Source organism: Staurois parvus, unplaced genomic scaffold, assembly GCF_062004578.1.
Source record: "Staurois parvus isolate SC_StPar_1 unplaced genomic scaffold, SC_StPar_1.0 ptg000229l, whole genome shotgun sequence".
Classification (NCBI taxonomy): Eukaryota; Metazoa; Chordata; class Amphibia; order Anura; family Ranidae; genus Staurois; species Staurois parvus.
In genome coordinates, this window is record NW_028318025.1 from 6,669,723 (window position 1) to 6,695,806 (window position 26,084).

The 26,084-nt window shown below is 39.8% G+C and overlaps 1 protein-coding gene across 1 annotated transcript in view; it reads left to right on the forward strand.

The window, feature by feature from the left end:
- The window catches only part of ADGRV1 (adhesion G protein-coupled receptor V1), a 500,140-nt gene that overhangs the window by 390,157 nt on the left and 83,899 nt on the right, over window positions 1–26,084 (forward strand). The window contains exon 86 of the mRNA XM_089679659.1: window positions 22,700–22,816. Within this exon, the coding sequence (XP_089535785.1) occupies window positions 22,700–22,816 (117 nt within the window). The remainder of the gene's footprint in view (window positions 1–22,699; window positions 22,817–26,084) is intronic.

The following is a 26,084-nucleotide window of genomic DNA, read 5'->3' on the forward strand; positions in this document are numbered from 1 at the left end:
GTGTACATTTTTAAAGTAGTTTGGGAACAGGTAGGTTAGAAGGCAAAATAGACCCCCACTTAAAAATATTTAATTAATTATTTGGGTTATTAGTTGACACACCTCTTGTTTTGACAGAAAATAAGTGATGCAATGAGCTCAAGTAGAGATAGACCTTCTGTCTATTTTTATTGTGACCTAAGATCCCATAAGAGAGATTTCCCCTCATTTCCTGTCAGAACTGAAAGTGATAGCAACTCTCTTCAGTTCTCAAGCATACTGCAATAAAACCTTTTTTTCCAGTGGCTCGAGTTGGTATTCAAGTCAATTCACTAGATAAACAAACCACGGACAAGTATAGGTAACTTCTACTTTTATGTAATTTAAAACAGAAGTTCAGGACTGAAAAAATACAAACATACATACTCACCTAGGTGGATGCATCATTGATCCGATGCTGCATCTGTTGCCTCTAAAACCGAGAACTGAGCAAAGACCACTGATCACTCAGTTCTCTGCTCTGACCCTCCAGCACTCACTGGAGTGCTGGGCTTTGAAGGGGACGGGAGTGGCTGGCTCAGGCTTTCAGAGGCTTGCTGAGAGACTAAGCCAGATTCCAATCCTGGCATCTAGGTGGATTCCTACATTAAAGTGGTAATAATGTCAGTATTTGTACTTGTAGCTACAGGTAAGCCTATAATAACGTTTACCTGTAGGTACTGTATATATCTCCTAAATGTCTAAATGTGCACCGTTTAGGAGATATTAACCTGTGTTGAACACTGGCGCATGCACTCTGAAGGAACAGCATGTCCGTGCGGAGAGGTGACATCATCACAGCTCAGTCATTCAAGCTGCCGAAGCCCATGAACCCAGAAAAAGGACTAGGTGAAGATGGAAGCCCTGTTAGCAGTGACAGCGTGCCACTGGAGGGCTTCATTTTAACCAATGCCCTCCAGAGGATTTGCTCCCCTTCCTGACAAGGCCATTTTTTTGCGGTACGGCGTTGTATTAATTTAACTGAAAATTGCGCGATCATGCAATGCTGCACCCAAATTAAATTTACATCCTTTTTTCCCCACGAATAGCGGCATCCACCATGTAGGTTCAGAGCCCACAGGTGGAACAGCAGAGTCTGAGAAGGATAGCGGGAGTGGGGGTTGCAGCAGAGGGGAGGGAGAATTGGACACACTCCAGGGGTCAGAGAAAACAAAAAGTTGACTTGTGAAGTGTGCTTGTGAGTGTGTGTAAAACCCCCCACTGTCACCGCCGCAATGGGGTACATAGGTGGAGGTAATAGGGCTAAAGTGTATTTAACCCAAGGACAAAACTTTGATGTAGCTTTCAAGTCCTTTTCTTTATTTTCATCTGGTGATATGGCCAGTAAAAACACACTTCCTGTCCACTGTTTCTATCGAGGTGTAACTTTGCCATCCTTAGACAGCAGCATTGTCAACGTATGGAGAGGGTTTTGGATGGACTAGTACAGGGGTGGACTGACCATTTGGAAACTCGGGCAATGCCAAGGGCCCGGGGTCAGTAGGGGGCCCCATGAGATGCCCCTGGTACCTTTTTCATAGGCTTTATTGAGTTTGGGCAAGGACACAGGGGCCCCATGATCCCCTATTGCCCGGGGGGCCCCATGAGTTGTCAGTCTGCCCATGGACTAGTAAATATAGATGGACTTTATGTAGGTTCTAAATTATTAGTCACTTAACTCCATCTAATACTTTTTAGGCAGTTACAGCATACTCCAGCTGTGCTGGAATGACTGACTCCCGTATACATGTGTCGATCAAGAGGTCAGAAACCAAGTACCAAGAAGTAGCTGAGGATAAGATAGGATGCAACCGGTGCAGGAGTATTTCTGGGGGTTTGTTCCTCTTTACCTATATGAATAAAGATTTGACCATTGTAAGCACCCTTGTCAATGGTACAGTGCCACTTTTGCTGGACAGCTTGATCTAAGTTTAAGGAAGTTTAAAAATAAAAGACTTACTTGAAGTACCTACAGCTAATAAAACTGTTGTTACAGTGATGTTAGGATGAGGAAATACAGTTGTGTTAATGCTAGTAACAGACTGTGGGAGTTATTTACTAAAACTGCATGGTGCAAAATCTGGTGCAACTTTGCATACAAACCAATCAGATTTTATTCTCAAACCTTAATTGAACAAGCTGAAGTTACAAGATGATTGGCTACCATGCACAGCTGCACCAGATTCTGAATGCCCCAGTTTTAGTAATTATCTGTATCATATACTGTATGTCATTTTTTATTTTGCCCATCATTCCACCTATGCATTAAGCACCCAGTAAACCGTCACTGCGACTGCTATTGTTAGATTTCACCTAAAGAACCTATGAAGGAAAAAATTATATTGCAGCCCATGCAATAACATATAGTAGAGCTACATGAGATGATAAATAGGAAATCTTAAAAAAGAAGTATGGGGTTCTGAAAAAACAAACATCCATGCTCACCACTATGCTTTGGCTATACTTCTCTTTTAAAAATTGTTCTATCATTTTCTAAAAAAAATAAACAAAGCTTGTTGGTAGATAATAAAAGTCTGTCTCCTAATAAATTATTTTATTTGTATAATCAGAGACTGTCCTCTTTTCCGGACTCGATATGATCTCATACAGAAACATAATTTGTCTAGGAAGGTTAGTTTATTATTTTGATAATAATCCACATTTAATTGCAAATAATGGGCAGGTAGGAGGTCAGTTAGTTTGTGTTTATTGTCATTAGATTCTAAAATAAGAAATCTGCAGAGGTCAACCTGAATGATGAAAACTAAGCATTAGGGATATTTAATAAACCATGATAGATCTTACTGTGTAGATGATCACTAGTTTGTTTTTTATTAATTTTGTTGCTTGGTAATTTTCATCAAGAGCTGCATACCAGAGGGACCTACAGAATATTGCTCAAATAGTTGAGAGAACAAGGTATGGCCTCTGAGTTTATTCCTTAGCCTCAGGGACAAGCACAGTTAACAAGCCTTATTTATGACAGGGACAGATTTCTGTGGACTAAAGAAAGCATACCATGCAAAGTATGCCCTGATGCTGCCTTGATTGGTACCCATGGTGAAAGATGGGTGTACATCTTCTTCACATCTTCCAACATCAGCTACCGGTTCATATGACAGCTTAGAGCAGCAAAATAAGTTGGAGTTACTTGTCTCTGTCCAATGTTGTGATTGCAGGTCTGAATAGGGAACAGGTAGCTATATAATGCAAAGTCTCCAGAACACATTGGGGTGGATTTACTAAAGGCAAATAGGTTGTGCACTGCTAGTACACTCCAAGTGCACTTGGAAGTGCACTGCAAGTGCACTGAAAGTGAAGTTGCAGTCTAGATTTGAGGGGAACATGCAAGGAAAATAAAAAAACAGCAGATTTGCTTGCACATGATTGGGTGAAAGAAATCAGGAGAGCTTTGCCTTATTTCAAAGCTTCCCTTCGGACCTACAGTAAATCAACTGCACTTGCAGTGCACAGTATATTTTATTTTAGTACATCAAGACCAATGCATCGCTTCCATTTTGGATGATTATTTTCTAAGCTTCAGTTTCTGCTGATCATCTATTCTTACATGGACTACTTGTATTACATTCTTAGTAATGTTGCATGATGACATGTTGTTTGGTTTATAGTATGTATTGTATGAATTTACACTAGGTCATGTTATGCTATATTTTTTTGATTATGTGGGGGTTTGTTTTTGATACTTTAGGGAAGAGACTAGGGGAGAGACAAGGGGGGAGACAATGTCACATTTCATTTCATTCAAGCACTTATTCTATTATGTATCATGTGCTTTAATAAACTTTTGTAATGTTGTATCTATTCCTTATTACCATTTTTTGTCTTGTGTTTCTATTGTTTACCTGGTTCGTGATAGCTATATTTACACATAGTAACATTTGTGAATTTCAGCAGCACTTGGAAGAAATGTTTTATTAACATCTATAGACAATCCAGCTACTGTGGTAGACAATCCAGCAACTGTGGGAAGCCTCGACCCATTGCTTCCAGAGTACTACAATTCCCAGAAGGGACGGGGGGGGTTCATTTAATAAAGGCAAATAGGCTCTTCACTTTGCAAATTAATTTTCACTTTGCAAGGGAATTTAACCTTAGTTTAGTGAATGTAGTGAAAACTCACTATGAAAAGAATACCCAGTCACAAGCTTTTATGTGTATTGACTCTCATTCATGAAAAAAAATGTATCTTTGGTTTCTTTGCTATGGGAGAGGGATGCCTCCCCTGTTCACTGTAGTCATGGTATTTTTATCTTAACTGCTTTCCCTTCCCTCTTCCCTATTATCCTCTAAAACGTATCATACAGTGGTAACTGATGAATATGATTTCTCTGATGCTCTCCAAATGTAGCCTTTGCCACTCCTGACTAAGGCAGCGGTATTTCAAGATATTTAAAGCGTATTTCAATACTGAGCACCTTATGTGGTAGCATACATGTTGTATGTAGCCCAGCAACTTTACCTAAAGCTGTGTAACTGCATGTAAATGGGGACTCTGTAACTCTACCCACCGCATGACTCTTTATTATATTAAAAAAAATAAATCATATCCAATCAAGCACAAGGAAAATAAGCATTGGATGATGGAAGTCAGCAGACCTTCAACTCATTAACAAAGGTAAGGGAAAATTCCCTTCCAAAGTGAAAAGCATATTTGCATTTAGTAAATCAACCCCATAGTCTCTCTTCTTTTTGTGCCATATTTTGTTGGTGAATTGGCTCTCCTCAAGCTTTTTTTCATAGGTTTTACCCTATCCTGTTTTCTACTTTAACCTGTGATCTCCACACCCAGTTTCTTTTTTGAGTGTGTGTTTTGCTTATTGCTTTCTTTTATTTCTATTTAATCTTTTTATTTTATAATTTTGTTTTTTTCTCTTTGCGGATAACTGTATTATTATTATTCAGGATTTATATAATGGCAACATTTTGTGCAGCACTTTACATAATATGGGAGACAGTAGCATTACAATACATATCAAGACAATAGTGTTAGGAGGGTCTTGCTCATTAGAACTTACAAACCCCCCTCCCCCCATATCTAATCTAAAGTAAACACTGCCAATCTATTCCCTTATCACTGTCTAGATTTCACATTTTAATAATATCTTTACAGAAAAAAGGCCAATATGTATTGATCAAGGTTGAGAATTGTGTGCATGCATGTTATTTTCTTGTTATTACAATCAGGAACATTATTCTAATAATTGTCAGAGCTTTCAGTAGTTTTATTTGTAGTCAGCCAGGCATTAGTTTGTATTTAACACCTTGATGCCGAGCGTATGCAAATATGCGGCCTCTCGGTGTCTGGGCCTTCACGCCGAGCAGCCGCATATTTGCGTGCCATTAGAAAATACATATGTCCTGCGATCAGGACCTTTTCCGATTATGTGACCACCATGACAGCGAATCACAGCGGTCACATGACCCTAAAACCCTACCCACCTCCTGGCTTCTGAAACTCTTAAAGGGCCGGAAGGCGCCAATATGTTAATGAGAGCAAAGGGTGAGGGGTGTTGTAAAGGAAATAATAATCTAAATGTGGACTTTTGTTTTAAAGTGTTTGTAAACTTCTAACATAAAAAATTAACATCGCATATCATTTTATAGTATGTACTTGCCTCAGTCCAAAGCATCAAGTGACATTTCTTTCTTGCTGTCTGCCTGAGTCACTGACAATTGTCCAAGCTGACTCCACAACATCCAGGGTGATTGCCTGCTCCCTCCTTCAGCACACAGCAGCTGACTCATAGCCTCAGCTTTGTATGCTGTATTTTCCTATGATTCTATGTAGAGGGGATGTGCTCAAACCTGACACTCAGGTTTCACAGAGTTCCGTGCTCTAGCTGTGAAGTGTGTGTAATGTCAGATTTCTGCCTCCTGTTTCTGCTGCTGAGAAATAGCTTTTGATCTGTGTGGTTTAGAAAGATGTAGAGAAAAGAGTACAGCAGATAAACAGGTACAACTTGTGCATTACCTGAGGCTAGTCACTTAACTGGGTTTATGCAAGGGTTAACAAGTACTTTAAACTGTATTATTATAGTACAATACAATTTAAGACAAAATATAATAACCATGCTCCATCTGTATCACACTGTTTACCAGTAACCTTTATGTGTTGTTCCAGACTCCAACAGTCTTCACAGTTGGGCCTTTAAAGACTTTTGCAAGCATAGGATGAAACTAAGGGGTTCTGCAGATACACGCTGCAATGTAGATATCATTATCAGCTCAAACACCTAGGGACCCTCTTGCACCTGTTTTCTCTCATACCTTTAACCATTTTAAATAAGAAATATACACATTAAGACCTTTCCTGAACTTATTGCATCCCAGTCTGTCCATAATCTGATAGATCATATGTGTTTTAGATAGGTGTTGACTCTTTGGCACCATCAAATTAGAATCTTTTTGTGCTAAACATCTTGTATATGGTATATACAGTGAGGAACAGAAGTATTTGAACACCCTGCGATTTTGCAAGTTCTCCCACTTAGAAATCATGGAGGGGTCTGAATTTCACATTGTAGGTGCATTCCCACTCTGAGAGACAGAATTAAAAAAAAAAATTCAGGAAATCACATTGTATGATTTTTAAAGAATTTATTTGTCTTGCACTGCTGAACATAAGTATTTGAACACCTGAGGAAATCAGTGTTAATATTTGGTACAGAAGCCTTTGTTTGCAATTACAGAGGTCAAACGTTTCCTGTAGTTCTTGACCAGGTTTGCACACACTGCAACAGGGATTTTGGCCCACTCCTCCACACAGATCTCCTCTATATCTGTCAGGTTTCTGGGCTGTTGCTGAGCAACACAGAGTTTGAACTCCCTCCGAAGATATTCTATTGGATTTAAGTCTGGAGACTGGCTAGGCCACTCCAGAACCTTGATATGCTTCTTACGGAGCCACTCCTTGGTTATCCTGGCTGTGTGCTTCAGGTCGTTGTCATGTTGGAAGACCCAGCCATGACCCATCTTCAATGCTCTGACTGAGGGAAGGAGGTTGTTGCTCAAAATCTCACAATAAATGGCCCCATTCATCCTCTCCTTAATACAGTGCAGTCGTCCTGTCCCCTTCGCAGAAAAGCACCCCCAAAACATGATGTTACCACCCCCATGCTTCACAGCAGGGATGGTGTTCTTGGGATGTAACTCATCCTTTTTTCTCCAAACAGGACAAGTGAAGTTTAGACCAAAAAGTTCTACTTTGGTCTCATCTGACCACTTGACTTTCTCCCATGCCTCCTCTGGATCATCCAGATGGTCATTGGCAAACTTTAGATGGGCCTGGACATGTGATGACTTGAGCAGGGGAACCTTCCGTGCAATGCATGATTTTAAAAGATGACGGCGTAGTGTTCTACCGACAGTGACCTTTGAAACTGTGGTCCCAGCTCTCTTCATGTCATTGACCAGCTCCTTCCTTGTAGTTCTGGGCTGATTCCTTATCTTTCTTATCATCAGTGATACCCCACGAGGTGAGATCTTGCATGGAGCCCCAGTCTGAGGGAGACTGACAGTCGTCTTTAGCCTCTTCCATTTTCTAACAATTGCTCCAACAGTTGATCTATTTTCACCAAGCTGCTTGGCAATTGCCCCATAGCTCTTTCCAGCCTTGTGGAGGTCCACAATTTTGTCTCTGGTGTCTTTTGACAGCTCTTTGGTCTTGCCCATGGTAGTAGTTGGCGTCTGACTGACTGTGGGGTGGACAGGTGTCTTTAAAGAGCTCAGACAGGTGCTATTAAGTTAGATTAATGAGTGGAGTAGAGGTGGACTTTTTAAAGGCACAGTAACAGGTCTTTGAGAGCCAGAATTCTTGCTGTTTCTTAGGTGTTCAAATACTTATGTTCAGCAGTGCAAGACAAATAAATTCTTTAAAAATCATACAATGTGATTTCCTGATTTTTTTTTTTTTAATTCTGTCTCTCAGAGTGGAAATGCACCTACAATGTGAATTTCAGACCCCTCCATGATTTCTAAGTGGGAGAACTTGCAAAATCGCAGGGTGTTCAAATACTTCTGTTTCTCACTGTATGCTTATTTACACATGTTACACCATCAGAGTGCTATAGTTATTACAACTTTCATGGAAAAATTAAGGAATTAATTTCATTATGCAGGTAAAAGCTGCAATAAATAGTTTCAGTACTTTATCTGTATGAATATTTTCAGAAATTAGCATACTTTCTTATTAGTAACATAAGGAAGGGGTCCCACAGAAAAAGGAGGAGTTTGTGTGGGCGATTTTTACACAATTTTGCATGTTGCACATAGGGCAGCCCATTCACTTCAATGGGCTGTCCTATGTGTGTTTGTCACCTGAAAGAAGCTCCTACTTCATTTTGGGCAACAAGTGTCACACAATTTTTTAAGACATGTTTTGCTGTACAGTTCTGCCATGCAACACTTGCGGAAAAATTGCACCATGTTTGGGGTGCCATTTAGAATGAATGGCAACCAAATGTGCATTTTGCAGTGACTTCCATGCTATTTGTAATCGTGGGCAGATTCGCAGTGATTCCACCCACAATTCCAGATCGCCAAGTGTGAATGGGGCCTTAGTTCTGAGTAGGGATCCACAGCTGCTCAAGAGTCAGGAAAATAGCTCATTTGGTCAAACAACCAGCCCAACTGTGGATCCAGTAGTGGATAACAGTGGGGTTGTGTTCTCATAGCTTAACTAAGGGACCCTGGAAAGTTGGGATGTCTTGTGGCTATTTCTTCACATTTGATGAGATACTTTATAAGATCTTATGGGTTGGAATTATATGTTGCTCCCCTGGTTGAAATAACCTAATAATGTTAGCAGTTACATAATTAGTTAAAATCAACTGGAAGGAAAGCTAGAATTAAAACTGCGAAATACTCTCACATAACTTTTTTTCCTAGCAAAGGGGGATCTGTACAAGTGGGAGATGGGATCAGTTGTATCCTTTGTTCTTCTGTTCTGCTGAATAATTAGGAATTGTTGACAAATGCTTAGCACACTCTGAGTCTGAATAGCAGTCATATGCTGACCCCGTACATCCTGTTTCATTTATGTTTTTGTTTCCAGTAAAAATTAGTTAACGCCTAGGCTGCTGAGAAGAAAGATAATGGATCTGAATTTTATTATTATTATACAGGATTTATATAGCGCAAACAGTTTGCTCAGTTCTTTACAATATAATGGGAGGCAATACAGCAACTATACAGTTCAGTACAAGAGAGATAGGAGGGCCCTGCTCCTTGGAGCTTACAATCTAGGGGATATATATACATTAAAAACACTGCATTGCAGAAACTAAAATAACCTTGAAGAGAAAGATGTAAAAAATACCATATACTTGGGTTCTGGTGGGTTCAACAAGACAATGTTGACATCAGTTAGTCTTCTCTTGGGATCCTTGGAAAGTTGAGGAACTCAAATCCTGCAAGAACAGGCTCCTGTAGCTTTCCCAAGATTTTTTTTTCACATTACTCATTTGTAATGTAGTGCTTTGTTACTGGCGGGGGGGGGGGGTGAGTTAAGTATGTGGTCCTTGCATTTTAATGCAGGGTTCACTTTAGGCCTAGTCTGGCCATCTAGTATCCCTGGAATGTGGCAAAATCAATCCAACATTATTTATCCCACACTCATAATACACCTCTAAGTGGTAGTGAAATGTACTACAATGTTATTCTTAATGTGGTGTAACTGTGCAGGGCCCTGCCACTGTGGAAACATAGCTAAAAGGTACACAGGATTCTCTGACGTAGGCGTATCCCCTGAGGTTCAAAGAGACAATACAAGTCAACAGGTACAACAAAGAGAGTGTATCAAAAGGATCACAGTGAGCAAGGCAGGTAGGAAGGCACAGTGGTTTAGATGATACAGTTTGTCCAAAATACACAATCAATACACATTGTGAGAAGAGAATGCGGACTGCAAGGGATTACATCAAAAGTAGAGGATAGGCTATTCATATTCACGGACTTTGCATAGGTCTCTGCATATGGGCATGGATGTATATCTGATCGAGAAGCAATATGTCCTGAATTCATTGGAAGTTCAGTGAGAGATGAGGCATGGAACGAAATCAAGTGAATCTACATATGAAAGAATTGCGGATCGGGATCTATAATAGCCACTTGTTAAGTCAGAGGTTACGAAATAGGAATATGTGAGCCTATCAGTATCATCTGAAGAAGATCTGCAATATGTGAGTGGGAGAGTGTTAGTGTTTCTTATGGGGAATGAAATAAAATCAGGAAATTAGCAAGAAGAGGAGGAAAAGGGGAGGAGGGCAGGAAGGAGGTAGCTAGGGAAGGAGAAGGGGTGGGGAGAGGGGGAGGGATTGAGGGGGCGCAGAGAGGCGGAGGGATTGAGAGGGGGGAAAGGGGGAGGCATTGAGGGGGCGGGGAGAGGGGGGGGAGAGGGAGAGGGGGGAGAGGCAGAAGAGAGAGGGAGGGGAGAGGAGAAGGAAAGGAGAGAGAGAGAGTTCAATTCTATTTCTGTGTCACTTTGTTGCTTATCTTCATGTGACACTGATGTGGAATTTCCATCAGTTTGAAGTGTTTGTGTTAGTTCATGAAATTTTGAACGCTGAAGTTGCATTGACAATTACACTTCTACTGATGGTTACTTTGTTTGTGTCTTAGATTAGAATTATGTATCCCTTTTGAGATTCACCCCACAAGTACACCTTCGTTTGCTTGAGCATCCCATTTGTATGTTTTTCTTTTGGGATATGCACATAGACTTTGCTTCCCAAAATTTTTAGATGGTTCAATGTTGGGGTCTTTTCATTCCACAGTTCATATGGAGTTTTCTCAGTTGATTTTCCTGGTAGCCGATTTTGGGGTAGCATGCGGTCATGATTGCCTCCCCCCAGTATGTGGTTGGCATATCTGCATCAAACAGCCTGGTTCTTCCACTCTCACATAGAGTATGCTTCATTCTTTCTGCAACTCCGTTTTGTTCTGGATTGTATGGTACAGTACATTGAATTATGCCATGCTTTCTGAGATTTCACTGCTTGTTATCACCTGTATATTCAGTTCCATTGTCTGTGCACTATACATTTGGCATTTTCCCAAATTTGTTGCTTACTTGAGCCAAATACTGTTAAAATTTCTCTGGTATTTCTCTGGTTCACTTTTGTTGTGTAGCAGATATAGGGGTTGATTTACTATAGGTTAACATACTGTGCACTGCAAGTGCACCTGTAAGTGCAGTTGCTTTAGATCCGAGGGGAAGCTCTGAAATTAGGCAAAGCACTGCTGATTTCTTTCATCCAAACATGTGCAAGCAAAAATGCGTTTTTTTTAAATTTTATTTACATGTTCCCCTCAGATCTAGAGCAACTGCACTTTCAGTGCACTTGCAGTGCACTTCCAAGTGCACTTGGAGAGTACAACTGCAGTGCACAGCCTATCTGTCTTTAGTAAATCAACCCTATAGTGTAGTATACCTGGATTAATCATCCATAAAAGTGAGAAAATGCCTCTTCTTTCCTGGAGTCATTTTTTCTATTGGACTGCAAAGATCTCAATGAATTGAGTCCAGAGGTTTTTTTTTTTTTTTAGCTGTGCTGTTACTCTGCTTTGGAAAGGCTTTTCTTGTCATTTTTCCTGTTATACAGCAGCTATTTCCTTTTTATAGCAGCTATCTTGTTCACATTACAAGTTTCCTATGCCCTTTCATCATAAGAAGGCATAGCACTTTGACCCTCCCCCTTCCTTCAATGTATACAATACACAAACTGTTAACTGATGCCAGAACCTTCTTATCAGAACAGGACATATACAGACCCTCTCATGCCTATTAGCCAAATGCACACTCCAATCTGGGAAACCCTTGCATGTTTGAGCAATCCAGAGAACTAACAGATATCCGGTCTCAGCTCAGCTGAAGGGAATGGCCAGTATACCTCCCTGATAGACTTGTTATCAGTCAACACTCTAAAACCTCAGTATATTTCATAACTCATGAAATACAAACAGCACAGTCATAGTAAGGACATATTTACCTCCCTCGGTTAATGTGTAGTGTTTTGAGCCCAAACACCACATCCCTAGGAGTACTGGGAGCAGAACCAGCCCAACTCCTCTCTTACGCAAACAGGGCATCCAAAACCTGTCAAATGTATATTTGTTTCGTAGCTAAATTCAGGCTATCCAGAGATATGAGTACCAATAGAAAACTGTTTCTGGGACATAGTCATAAACTAGTGACATCCCAGAAACCACTCTTCAGATGCTTAGTTGGTCAGATGGCCTCTGGCAACACTCCTTTAATACCACAGAAAAGGGAAATTTCAGGATATTTTGTCAGCTCTTGTTTGAACATCAAACCAAGGACTGACAACTCATGGGGCCCCCGGGCAATAGGGGATCATGGGGCCCCTGTGTCCTTGCCCAAACTCAAAAAAGCCTATGAAAAAGGTACCAGGGGCATCTCATGGGGCCCCCTACTGACCCTGGGCCCTCGGGCAGTGCCTGAGTTTCCAAATGGTCAGTCCGCCCGTGCCAGGAACAACTGTTAAGTCATATGTACCATTTTGCTTAATTGAATGGACTCTGCTAAAACCAAGGACTTTGCAAATATTTACCTTTTTCACCTTATTGTCTCGCTGTGGCTTGTTCTCTTTGTTTCTGTGTAACACCCTTTTTCTGTAAAAATGCCATTTGCACCATTTTGACCTTTTTCATTATTAAACCCTATTTTGAAAAGTGTTTAAATTGTCTCTAAGGCTTTTAATGCAAACTAAAATAATCCCTGTCTTTTTAAGAGTGCTGCTGTAATACAAATCTCTGACCGTACCTGTCTGTAGTGACACTGCTTGTTACAGACGTTTATTCTAAAATCATAGTAGTTTAAAGGGTTATTGCTTAATTAATTAAACCAATGACAATAAATCTCAGGCTGCTGGCACCTAGATTGTGGTCCCACAAGCTGGAAAATCTTTGTGCAGGGTGCAGCTGAGAGTGGTATTGTTATATAGTTACATAGTTAGTCTGGCTGAAAAAAGACAAAAGTCCATCCAGTTCAACCAAAAAAAAAAGTTATGATCCTAAACCCACAATTGATCCAGAGGAAGGTAACCCCCCCCCCAGAAAAGCATGATCCAATTTGCTCCTGCAGAGGAAACAATTCCTTCCTGATCCCCTGAGAGGTAATCGGATATTCCTTGGATCAACTTTACCTATAAATGTTAGTATCCAGTTATATTCTGTGTATCTAGGAAATAATCCAGGCCTTTTTTATAGCAATCCACTGAGCTGGCCAGAAGCAACTTTTGAGGGAGTCTATTCCACATTTTCATAGCTCTTACTGTGAATAAACCTTTCCATATTTGGAGATTAATCTCTTTTTCCTCCAGACGTGAAGAGTGCACCCTTGTCCTCTGTGATGACCTCAGGGTGAATAACTCTCCACCGAGTTCACTAGATGAAACACTGATGTACATATTGATCATATCCCCCCCTTAATCTCCTCTTCCCAAGAGAGAATACATTCAGTTCCTCTAATCTTTCCTGAGCTTGGCATTGCATGCCATTAAGCTTATGATCTACCAGGGCTCCCAGATCCTTCTCAACCATTGATTCCCCCAGTTGTACCCCCTTAGTATGTAAGATGTCCCCAAGTGCATAACTTTACATTTATCAACATTAAACCTCATTTGCCACATAGTTGCCCAAATAAACAGTGCATTGAGGTCGGCTTGTAAGTTGGAGACATCCTGTAAGGACGTTATTCCACTGCACAGCTTGGTGTCATCTGCAAACGCTGAAACAGTATTTTTAATCCCAGACCCTATATAATTTATAAATATATTATACACAACACTGAACCTTGGGGTACACCACTGACAACCCTAGACCATTCAGAGTATGAATCATTAACCACTACTCTCTGAATATGATCTTTTAGCCAGTTTTCTCTACGCTTACATACCGATTTTTCCAAGTCTGTAGACTTTACCTTACACATTAGCCATGCGTTGGGAACTGTGTCAAAAACTTTTGCAATATCCAAGTATACCACATCCACAGCCACCCCTCTGTCCAAGGTTTCGCTCACCTCATGAAAAGAAACCAGATTTCTTTGACAACTTCTGTCTTTCATGAATCCATGCTGTCTGTTGCATAAAATATTTTTTTCCAGCAAGAATTCATCTATGTGGTCTTTTATTAAAGTCTCCAGTATCTTCCCAGCTATAGAAATTATATAACAGGTCTATAATTACTTGGTAAAGATTTTTGACCCCTTTTTAAATATAGGCACCACATTGGCCTTATGCCAATCCAGAGCCACTATGCCAGTCATTAAAGAGTCCCTAAAAATTAGAAGCAATGGCTTTGAAATGACAGAGCTCAATTCTTTGAGGACCCATGGGTGTATGCCATCCGGTCCAGGTGCTTTATTTACCTTTATTCTGTCTAAATATTTCTGGATAATATCAATTGTGAGCCAATGTGGATCATCTCGGGCTGTGTCAATACCATGCCCATTATGTACAAGAGGTCCCCCATGCTCTTTTTTATGCACAGAGCTGAAGAAGATATTTAATAAATTTGCCTTCTCTTTGTCCCCAGTCACCCACTCTAGATTATTTTGTAAAGGGCCTACATGCTTGGACCGGACCTTTTTACTATTAATATATTTGAAGAATTTGTTGGGGTTTGTCCTGCTATCTTTTGCAACCTGTCGTTCGTTTTCAATTTTTGCAGCTTTGATTTCCTCTTTACATATTCTGTTATATTTTTTGTAATGTTTAAACAATGATAGCATTCCTTCATTTTTATATTTAATAAAAGCTATTTTCCTATTATTTATAGCTTTTTTAACTTTGGCCGTAAGCCACATAGGTTTGATTTTTAGCCTTTTAAACTTGTTGCCCATGGGAATATATTTTGCAGAGTGTTCATATTCAGGCTTTTTGAAGAACTCCCATTTCGGTGTTGTGTTCATCGATGCCAATATTCCCTCCAAGTCTAAGTCTTGGAGAGCAGCTCTCAGTCTTGTAAAATTAGCTCTCTTAAAGTTGAATGTTTTTTTTCCCGTATGTGCTTGTTGTTTACAGCTAACAGTAAATGAAATCATGTTTTGGTCACTGCTACCCAGATGTTCTTTTATATGGACATTAGTAATAAGCTCTGCATGGTTTGAGATTACCAGGTCCAGCAGAGCATCATTCCTAGTTGGGGCCTCTATGAACTGTACCATAAAATTGTCCTGTAGTAGGTTTATAATTGTTTGCCCTTTAACTGTTTCTGCAGTGCCATTACTCCAGTCAATTTCCGAGTAGTTAAAATCCCCCATTATTATCATTGTCACGTAAGTGACAGCGCGGTGTGAGATTGGCCAGTCCTTTATCACGAGTTGTCATAAGCTTGCCCTTAACATATTTCAATGTCAGTTCACCATCTGGACATGCATCAAGTACTGTGACAAGCGTGTCATAACTTTCTGGTAAACCACTAAGTAATAGTGCTGCAACATGAAAATCTTTTATTTCTTCTCCTATACCTCTCGTTCAACCAATTCCAACATGTGCCTTATGTAATCCTGCATATCCTGGTCTTTCATCAGCTTGGTTTGGTATAGCTTTCTAATCAAGTACAGTTTATTGCTGAGATTAGCTCTAGTATTATTATTATTATTGTTATTATTATTCAGGATTTATATAGTGCCAATAGTTTGCTCAGTGCTTTACAATATAAAGGGAGACAACACAGCAACAATACAATTCAATACAACAGAGGTAGGAGGGCCTTGCTCCTGGGAGCTTACAATCTAATAGGGAGGGGTTGGTTTAACAAAAGGTAATTACAGTGCCTTGAAAAAGTATTTATACCCCTTGAAAGTTTCCACATTTTGTCATGTTACAATCAAAAACATAAATATATTTTACTGGGATTTTATGTGATAGACCAACACAAAGTGGCATATAATTGTGAAGGGGAAGGAAAATGATAAATGATTTTCTAAATTTTTTTTACAAATAAATATCTGAAATGTGTGGTATGCATTCATATTCAGCCCCCTTTACTCTGATAAACCTTACTAAAATCTAGTGGAACCAATTCAGAAGTCACCTAATTAGTAAACAGAGTCCACCTGGGTATACATACAGCTGTTCTGTGAAGCCCTCAGAGGTTTGTTAGAGAACATTAGTGAACAAACAGCATCATCAAGGCCAAGGAACACACGAGACAGGTCGGGGATAAAGTGTGGAGACATATAAAGCAGGGTTAGGTTATATAAAAAATCAAGCTTTGAACATCTCACGGAGCACTGTTCAATCTATCATCAAAATGAAAAGAGTATGGCACAACTGCAAACCTCCCAAGACATGGCCGTCTAACTAAACTGACAGGCCGAGCAAGGAGAGCATTAATCAGAGAAGTAGCCAAGAGGCTCATGGCAACTCTGGAAGAGATGCAGAGATCCACAGCTCAGGTGGGAGAATCTGTCCACAGAACAACTGTTAGTCGTGCACTACACAAATCTGGCCTTTATGGAAGACTGGCAAGTAGAAAGCCATTGTTGAAAGAAAGCCATAGGGAGTCCCATTTGCAGTTTGCGAGAAGCCATGTGGGAGACACAGCAAAAATGTTGAAGAGGGTGCTCTGGTCAGATGAGACCAAAATTTAACTTTTTGGTCTAAAAGCAAAATGCTATGTGTGGCGGAAAACTAACACTGCACATCTCCCTGAACACACCATCCCCACTGTGAAACATGGTGGTGGCAGCATCATGTTGTGGTTATGCTTTTCTTCAGCAGGGACAGGGAAGCTGGTCAGAGTTGATGGGAAGATGGATGGGGCCAATACAATCTTAGAAGAAAACCTGTTAGAGTCTGCAAAAGACTTGAGACTGGGGCGGAGGTTCACCTTCCAACAGGACAACGACCCTAAACATACAGCCAGAGCTAAAATGGAATGGTTTAGATCAAAGCATATTCATGTGTTAGAATGGCCCAGTCAAAGTCCAGAACTAAATCCAATTGAGAATCTATGGCAAAGCTTTCAAGCTGTTTTAAGATTGATTTCTGCTACTACCCCTACTGATCATACGCATTTCACTTAACATTTGTTTTCCTTACGTCTGAATTGCAAATGATTAGAAAATAATAAAATAAAAAAACAGTGTTCCAACATGTTCATTCACAGATGCTCTCCATCCAATCTGACAGAGCTTGAGCTATTTGGCAAAGAATAATGAGCAAAAATTTCACTTTCTAGGTGTGCAAAGCTGGTAAAGACATCCCCAAAAAGACTTGCAGCTGTAATTGCAGCAAAAAGGTGGTTCTACAAAGTATTGATTCAAGGGGGCTGAATACAAATGTACACCACACTTTTTAGATATTTATTTGTAAAACATTTTGAAAACCATTTATCATTTTCTTTCCACTTCACAATTATGTGCCACTTTGTGTTGGTCAATCACATAAAATCCCAATAAAATACATTTACGTTTTTGGTTGTCACAAAATGTGGAAAATTTCAAGGGGTATGAAAACTTTTTCAAGGCACTGTGGGGGATGAACTGATGGGAGAAATAGAAGATTAGTTATTAGCTGAAGGCAGGATAGCCCTAAAGAGAGAGGTTTTCAGGGATTGCCTAAAAGTGAACAGAGTAGGAGATAGTCGGACAGATTGGGGTAGAGAGTTCCAGAGGATGAGAGAGGCTCTGGAGAAGTCCTGGAGATGGGCATGAGAGGAGGAGACAATGAAGCTAGTAAGCAGGAGTCCTCGGGAGGAGTGTAGAGGACGGTTTGGCTGCTATTTGACAAGATTGGTGATGTAGTTTGGGGAGGAGTTGTAAATGGCTTTATATGTTTTTGGTAATTTTTTTAATTTTATTCGTTGGGCAATGGGAAGCCAGTGGAGAGATTGGCGGAGAGGGGTGGCAGGCATGGAACGGTTGATAAGGTGGATGAGTCTGGCAGCAGCATTCATGATATACTGAAGAGGGGATAGCCTGCGATTAGGTAGGCCAATGAGGAGGGAGTTACAATAGTCAAGGTGAGAGATAACAAGTGAGTAAGTTGCTTAGTGGTTTCAGTGGTTAAAAAGGGACGTACTTTGGAGATGGATGTTACAGAGGTGAAGTCTACAAGATTTGGACAGTGATTTGATTTGGGGCTGAAAGGACAGGTCAGAGTCCAGAAGTACACCTAGCTCCCTGGCATGAGGGGAGGGACTGATAGCTGTAATCCTTCCAACATTTCTTTAGCAGTTTCACACTTACATATATGTGTGATTTGATCATCTTCTATGCTAAGAGAGATTGTGCTCTGAGCTTTCTGATCTTTTTCTATCCACTCATTTGAAGGGTTATAACCTGACTTAATTCATACATTTTCAAATAACCTTCTCATTAGCAGAATTTTCATCTTGAATTTCTAAGACTGGTAGTTCTAGTTTGTCAAATTTGCAAATGAAAGCTTTGTTGCAGCTGTGTTACTGGCAATTTTCTTTTATTCTGTTGCAGTCTTCTTTCTGTTGCTGTGTCTTGCATTTAATTGCTGTAGCAGGCTATGACTGGGCCTGGGCCCATAACCTGTTAGAAATTCTGTATATAGCCCTAAAGAATAGACAGTACACAGTTCATATGTGTTTTTCTGCTTGTGCTTTACTGCAAACAGGAAACTTTATTATTCAGAGAAAAGCCTTAGAGCAGCGGTTTCCAAACTGCGGCCTAGGGGCCGGATGCCGCCCTTTGCTTGCTTTTATCTGGCCCTTCTGGCACTATTTAATCTGCTGATACCAACAGATTCCTTCCAATGATACAAATGGTGGGGCACAATTCCCACCAATTACACCAACGATGGAGCACAGTTCATCCCAATTATACTACAAATGGGGTCCAATGATGGGGCCCAATTTCTCCCAATGACACCATCGATGGGGCACAATTCCTCTCACTAACACAAAAGACGGGCCATTGTTTACTCCCACTGATGCCAGAACATTTTTGCTTTCCGGCCCCCCTAAAGTCTGTAGGACAGTAAACTGGCCCTTTGCTTAGAAAGTTTGGAGACCCCTGCCTTAGAGTATATCATAGATGCAGCTACAAACTTATAAACACTGCCATCTACTGATTGGAGGATATACTGTATCTCTACTGAATACTGATGTAGTTGTCGCATAAAATACATGAACACTGTATTCCACTGTATCCCAATTCCACTTACACACACACACACACACACACACACAAACTATGGCCAATTTGGACAGGAACCATTTAACCTGTAAACTAGAGTACCCAGAGAAAACCATCACAAGCACAGGGAGAACATACAGATTCCACGCACTTAGTGTCTTGACTAACAAATAAACCCTTTAGGCTGATCATACATGAATCTAAATTTGGCAGCTTCAGCATGGACAAGTCAAATTTCAATCCATGTCTGTTCATTCCTGTTGGACCGAAGACAATTGTGAGATCAGCTTTTGTCGAATTGGCTTGTTGGAGAATTTCTCTCCATCAGCTGGCTGCAGCCAATTTTTTTAACATACTGATCAATGTATTCTGACAATGGAGAGTTCTGCTGTCACAATGCAATATTTCATAAGGGAGGAATCCTCCATCCTCCTTGCTTGTGTGGATGGAGGAATCTGCATTTTTTTTCACTCAAAAAAAATGAGTAATCTATGGTCAGCATTAATGGTGAACATGGGTGGGACAAAAGGAAACTTTTCAGTGTATAGATAAGTGATACAAAAGTAGAGAGACCTGGCAAAGTAAATGATGTAAAGCTGGCCATAGATGAGTAAAAAAAAAAAGAATGAAGATTCAAACAAAATCTAACATTCATTAGTCCAATCATTGTATTAGAAATATTTCCAGCGACTTTTTTCCGATCATTTTTTAGGATTGATTTCTGCTACTACCCCTACCGATCATACGCATTTCACTCAACATTTTTTTCCTTACGTCTGACCTGCAAATGATTGGAAAATAATTTAAAAAAAAAAGTGTTCCAAAATGTTTGTTCATTCATTCATTTTCAATATTGACTGTTGCAATAAGCATGCTAAATCAAATGAAAATCAAATGATTGGTCTACCTAAGTGTTGATAAAGCATTGCAAAGGTAGAAGGTATCTGGGAAAAGTAGTTTTGTGGGAGAGTTGCTCCACTTTTTAGTGTCCTGTTTAGTCCCCATGGCCATTTTTCCAAATTAAAACATGTTGGAAAATAATCCAGTGGATTGGATATTTAAGAAAAACAACTATATTTTTCTAGGACATAAGCTTGTATTTACAGCATCAATAAGTAGCATTTAGAAATTGCTGAACTCAGGTTTTAGTTTTCTTATAAAAGAATGTTAATCTCAAGTTGTTTTGAATAAGGTTTTGCATGACAAGATAGTTTGTTATTACATTTCAAGAGGAGACAGTCTAATGCCTTCATTCATATGTTTAAGCTAACTGTTTTCATGCCCGTGTAAATACATTTTGCAAGAGACCCCCAGTTGTGCAGTAATACGCCTGTTATGTCCAAACTTGCCATATTTTGTTTATACTGTACATGAACTTGAATACTTTTGAAAGCTGAAAAACAACCATGCCGTGGCATGTTACTGGGCTTATCAAACCAAACGTAAGACTACATTAATCCCATTAGCTCTGGGTTAGCAAGCTCATGGCATTTTACATTCAGGTCTCTGTGCTTTCCAATCATGATCTACTGATCAAGGAAAACCAGTTCTCTCTTGATTCGTACAGTTGATTTTACAAGGATGCCTTGTAGAAAAATAGCACCCAAACTCTTTTAAATTCAAACACAGATATTGTACCTGCTAAAGCTTGGGTTCTCCCAGCTGATGTTCTCCTATAAAACTACCAGTCAGATTCTTGCCTCCAGGAAATTTTAAAACATAATTTGTGTGTTGGAATCAGCATTGGGGTATAATAAAGTATAATTTTATATTAACCCAGGAAGATTACAATGATTTTGTATAATTACATTTTATATCATCACTAGCGAAAAATGTTGCTAATATTTACAACTTCACAATTCATGCTCCATTATACACAAGTGCTTTACTGGTTCCCAGTGCTGGTTGGGACATAGGCCAAATGCACACTTTATAATTTTATTAAAATAACCTTGGTTGACGTGATAATAGTTTGATCTTTTCAGTATCTTTTAGAGATTTATACAATATGTCAGGGTAAAGGTGTCATCTGTCTAAACTGATGTACAGTTGCAAAGTAGTATAAGAACCTTTTGGAATTATCTGGCTTTCTGTAGTAATTTTCTATATAATATGATCTGATCCTCATCTAAGTTACAACAATAGACAAACTAATTTCTTTATTGAATACACCTATTAAACATTTGCTGTGCTGGAGTAAAAAAGTAAGTGAACCAATAGATTAATTACTTCAGCTAATTAGAGTCAGTAGTTTGCACATCTGGATTAATTCAATTAATGAAATGAATGATTAGTCCAATTAATGAAATTAGTTTGGCGGTGTAGTTTAGAGCTACTTTGATTAATAAACAACACTTAAACATTTTAAGATCGTTGTTCATAAGAAGCATCAGCTGATGTGAACCATGCCTTGCAAAAAGGAGCTTTCTGAAGACATACGATCAACAGTAGTTAATCTGCACAAGGCTTGGAAGGGATACAAAGCATCCCTTAGACAACAGTTAGACATATTGTCTGTAAATGGAGACAGTTCCAAAGCACAATGCAGAATGCTCAATTCTCATCTCTATGGTAGAACACCGTGGAGGAAGCTGCTGCTCTCTTAGAAAAAAAAATATTGCTGCACACCTGACATTTTCCAAGGAGCACCTTGGCAAACTGCAGCACTACTGGGAAATGTTTTGTGATTGGTGAAACAAAAGTAGAATTGTTCAGGAAGAATGCTCAGCATTTTGTATGGTGCAAAAAGAGCACAGCTTACCAACATCTAAACATGATCCCAACAGTGTGGTAAAAGGAACACCATGATTTGGCGTGCTTCTCCACCTCAGGGCCTGGACCACTGCCATCATCGAGGGAAAAATTAATTCCCAAGTTTACCAAAATATCCTATGAGGTAGTGTCAGGGTGGTTGTCCGTGAAGCTGGGTGGTTGGATGATGCAGCAGTACAATGACCCCAAACATCGAATTAAATTCACCAATCCATCAACAAAGCCTGTGAGACCAGGAAGTAAGGGGAGAGAGAAATTGCAGTTGGGCACAGTGCTGGATCGAATGAGGGCTCAGGTAAGTGTGTGTGTGTGTGTGTGGGGGGGGGGGGGGTGAGGAGGGATAGTGCTACCTAAACATTTTTTACCTTAATGCAAGCAATGCATGAACTAGCGGGTGTCAGTGGACAAGTATCCACTGACACCTGTTGGCATCTGATCCTGTATGCCAAAAACAGACGGATCCCCATCCGTCCAGCAGCTCTGCAGTAGCAGAGTGGACACAGACCTGTTATCCGCCAGATCAGCTGAGAGATCCCGCACTGATCATTCGGATTTGAAAGGGGTCTTAGACTTTTAGGCTGCAGAATTCATTAAATTCATATTTAGGCTCTTTACTCTCCAATGGCCAAGACCCATAGGTAACAGTTGTCATCACAGTCCTGTAATCAAATGCACACCATGGTCTGTTTAACTGCATGAACTTTTACTACTGAAATATTGGTTGCTTTAATAAAATCCTATGTTCTGTTACAGATCTCCTTCCTCGCCTCTGCATACATTAGCCGAGAGCTCTCCTATGAAAGCTGTGCTGGTCTGGCAGCTATCACACACTATTTTTACCTTAGCCAATTCTTTTGGATGTTTATTCAGGTAAGCAAGCCAAATTAACTTAACTCCTTATCCAGCTGTAATAACTTTTCAATACATATGTTTTATTAATATTTCCTTAAAACACCAGCTTCACCTTATACCAATATTATCATTTTTAGTTGACTTCAGAAGGTTAGACACACACCAGGGAGATTTCCTTACACTGGTTTGTGTCTCTGTCCTCTCCTAACAAGCCAAGAGAAAGGTGTCACCACCGACAGGTAGAATTCCCACTTATTTAATCATTCAATTTTATAGAGACTCTACTGGGGAGTGTGATTCAACTTTGGCTATACAATGGCTGTGGCTGTTAGGAGGAGCTGGACATCTTAATTCTACACTCTTAGGTGTAAAAAGCCATGTAAGGATTCTAACCCTTCCCATTGCTGCAATATTTTTATTGTCTTCTTTGTCCCATTAGATAGAATTTCAGAATGCAATAAAAACCTGACAGATGGCCTAGCCCTTTCCCCCTCTACCCAAAAGCTTTGCCTTGAGCTCCACTTTCAACTCTTTTCTTTCATGTTGGGTAGAGTGTGAAAAGTTTTACACCAGATATTTATTGGTCTCTGTCTGTGGAACTTTACCCTCACTTCCTGTTCTGAAGAACACCTCAAGCAAGCGCATGCAGGAACATCTTCCTAGTGGCAAAATAACCTGGCCAGGTTCTAGTCCTATCCCACCTTTAATAATAAAAAAGTGTTTTAATGATTTCTGTATCTCCATTAAAACATTTTCCCTTTACTGCCTTTCCTGGACAACTGCATCACAGCAGTGATACCCAGCAGATATTCGAACCCAGGCCAAAATAAAACATACACATTTTGCCTACGTAAATGGTCATTTACCATATCCACTTGAAGACCAAGCGCTTTCTCACACTTTTTTTACATTCAAAAATCAGTATTTTGTGACTAGAAAATTGCTTAGAACTCCCAAACATTATATATATTTTTTAAAGCAGAGGCCCTAGGGAATAAAATGGTGGGTGTTGCAACGACACTTTAAAAGCCTTTACAGTTTACCACTTTAGATTACACAGGAGGCCTAGTGCTAGAATTACTTCCCTTGATCTGACGTTCATGGTGATATATCACGCAGTTAGTCTGGCTGAAAAAAAGACAAAAGTCCATCTAGTTCAACAATAAAAAAAAAAAGTTACAATCCTATACCCACAGTTGATCCAGAGGAAGGCAACCCCCCCCCCCCCCAGCAAAGCATGATGTGTGTGGGACAGGCTCATGCTTTAGCCTTTTTATTTATTTTTACACAGTCACTTTAAGTTTTTTTAATCACTTTCATTGTTATTACAGGGAATACAGTAAATAGCCTCTGTGATAACAATAGGCAGTGACAGGAACTCTTTATGGAGAGATCTGGGGTCTCCTCTGGACCTAAAAGCATCTGATCATACCAAGATCAGTGTGATCAGATGCTTTAAAAATTTAAAAATAGCGACGTTTACATGTGGGGAAACCAGAGGTGATTAATGCTCATCGCTGCCAGTTTCCTTAGCATGGAGGTGATCAGGACCATTCTGGTCTCTGATTACCTCTATAGTCAGATGTCAGAAGCTCTGGCTGGTCTCTCAGTTGGATGGGAGAGACAAGGAGAGCCATGGAGGGCAGTTGGGGGGGGGGGGCGTCTAGTGGATATACAAAGACACATTGATTTGAAAATTGACATTGGCTGTGTGGATGAATGTACAATGTGTACAGTATGCTTTATATGTATGTATAAGATGTTTGTCCCAGACCTGAGGTTCTGCGTTTGATTTCCAAATGGGACAATGTAGCCCTAAGGTTTACTAAGGAGTTTACCTTTTATTTATAGTACTTATTTATCCCCAACCATAAACATATTTGATTTGCTTGAGTATGTTATCTCACCTTGCATGGTGGAATTCAGATAAGACCAAGCAGTACCAAGCAGAACAAGGCTTAATGACGTGGGTTCCTGTAAAGTATTATTTGCAGACATTTCAAGTTTGCTGATATTTTATGTACCCGCATAGAACTCAAAATACATTATTTTAATACTCAAGGAGGGTCATGCCACTGAATTACTTTCAGCACCATGTCTTGTGTTATTGGCTGTGATATCTACTGTGCTAATCTTATCTTCAGTTATAAATATGGAAAAAAAAATTGAACCTTGGCACAGGAAGAGGTGTTCTCCTCACACCCACACTCACGCTTCTCACTCCTACCTGCTGCTTAGTTATAGAACATTGTTCGTGTATTGTACCTAATAGGAGGGTGTGCTAAACGAGAGTTGGAAACTATGTTGCTTCCCTCTCTCGTGGTATACATGATACAGACTATAAAATGTTTTTTTTAGATAATGCATAGATCTATGATCCTAGACCATGCTGTATTGCTCAATTTCAGTGTATTATACAAAAGGCCAGGGAGTACAGAACAGGGCTTGGCTGTGCTGTCTGTCAGAAGACTAGTTTTAGAACTGGTTGAGTTAGAAATCATTTAACACAAAAAATAGTTCACATATGTGCATGTCAGTTGTTTGCCTGGAGTCCAACATTAAAGTGGTTGTAAAGGCAGAAGGCTTTTTACATTATTATTATTCTTTGAAAAAGTGCAGTGCAATTACAATATACGCTCACCGGCCACTTTATTAGGTACACCTGTTTAATTGCTTGGTAACACAAATTGCTATTCAGCCAATCACATGGCAGCAACTCAATGCATTTGGACATCTAGACGTGGTGAAGATGGCTTGCTGAAGTTCAAAACGAGCATCAGAATTGGTAAGAAAGGGGATTTAAGTGACTTTGAACATGGCATGGTTCTTGGTGCCAGACAGTCTGGCCTGAGTATTTCAAAAACTGCTGATCTATTGGGATTTTCACATACAACCATCTCTAGAGTTTAAAGAGAATGGTCCGAAAAAGAGAAAATACCCAGTGAGCAGGAGTTGTGTGGACAAAAATGCCTGGTTGATGTCAGAGGAAAATGGGCAGACTGGTTCGAGATGATAGAAAGGCAACAGTAACACATGTCAATATGGACCAAAATCTCTAAGGAATGTTTTCAACACCTTGTTGAATCTATGCCATGAAGAATGAAGGCAGTTCTGAAGGCAAAAAGGGGTCCAACCCAATACTAGCAAGATATACTTAAAAAATACACTACTGGCATGCGTTAATGTGCAAATCCACCTTCAGTGCAGTATGACCTAACAATTTAGAGTGGAATATGAATTCATGTGCAAACAAATGACAAGCCGTAAAATGTAACAAAAATCATAC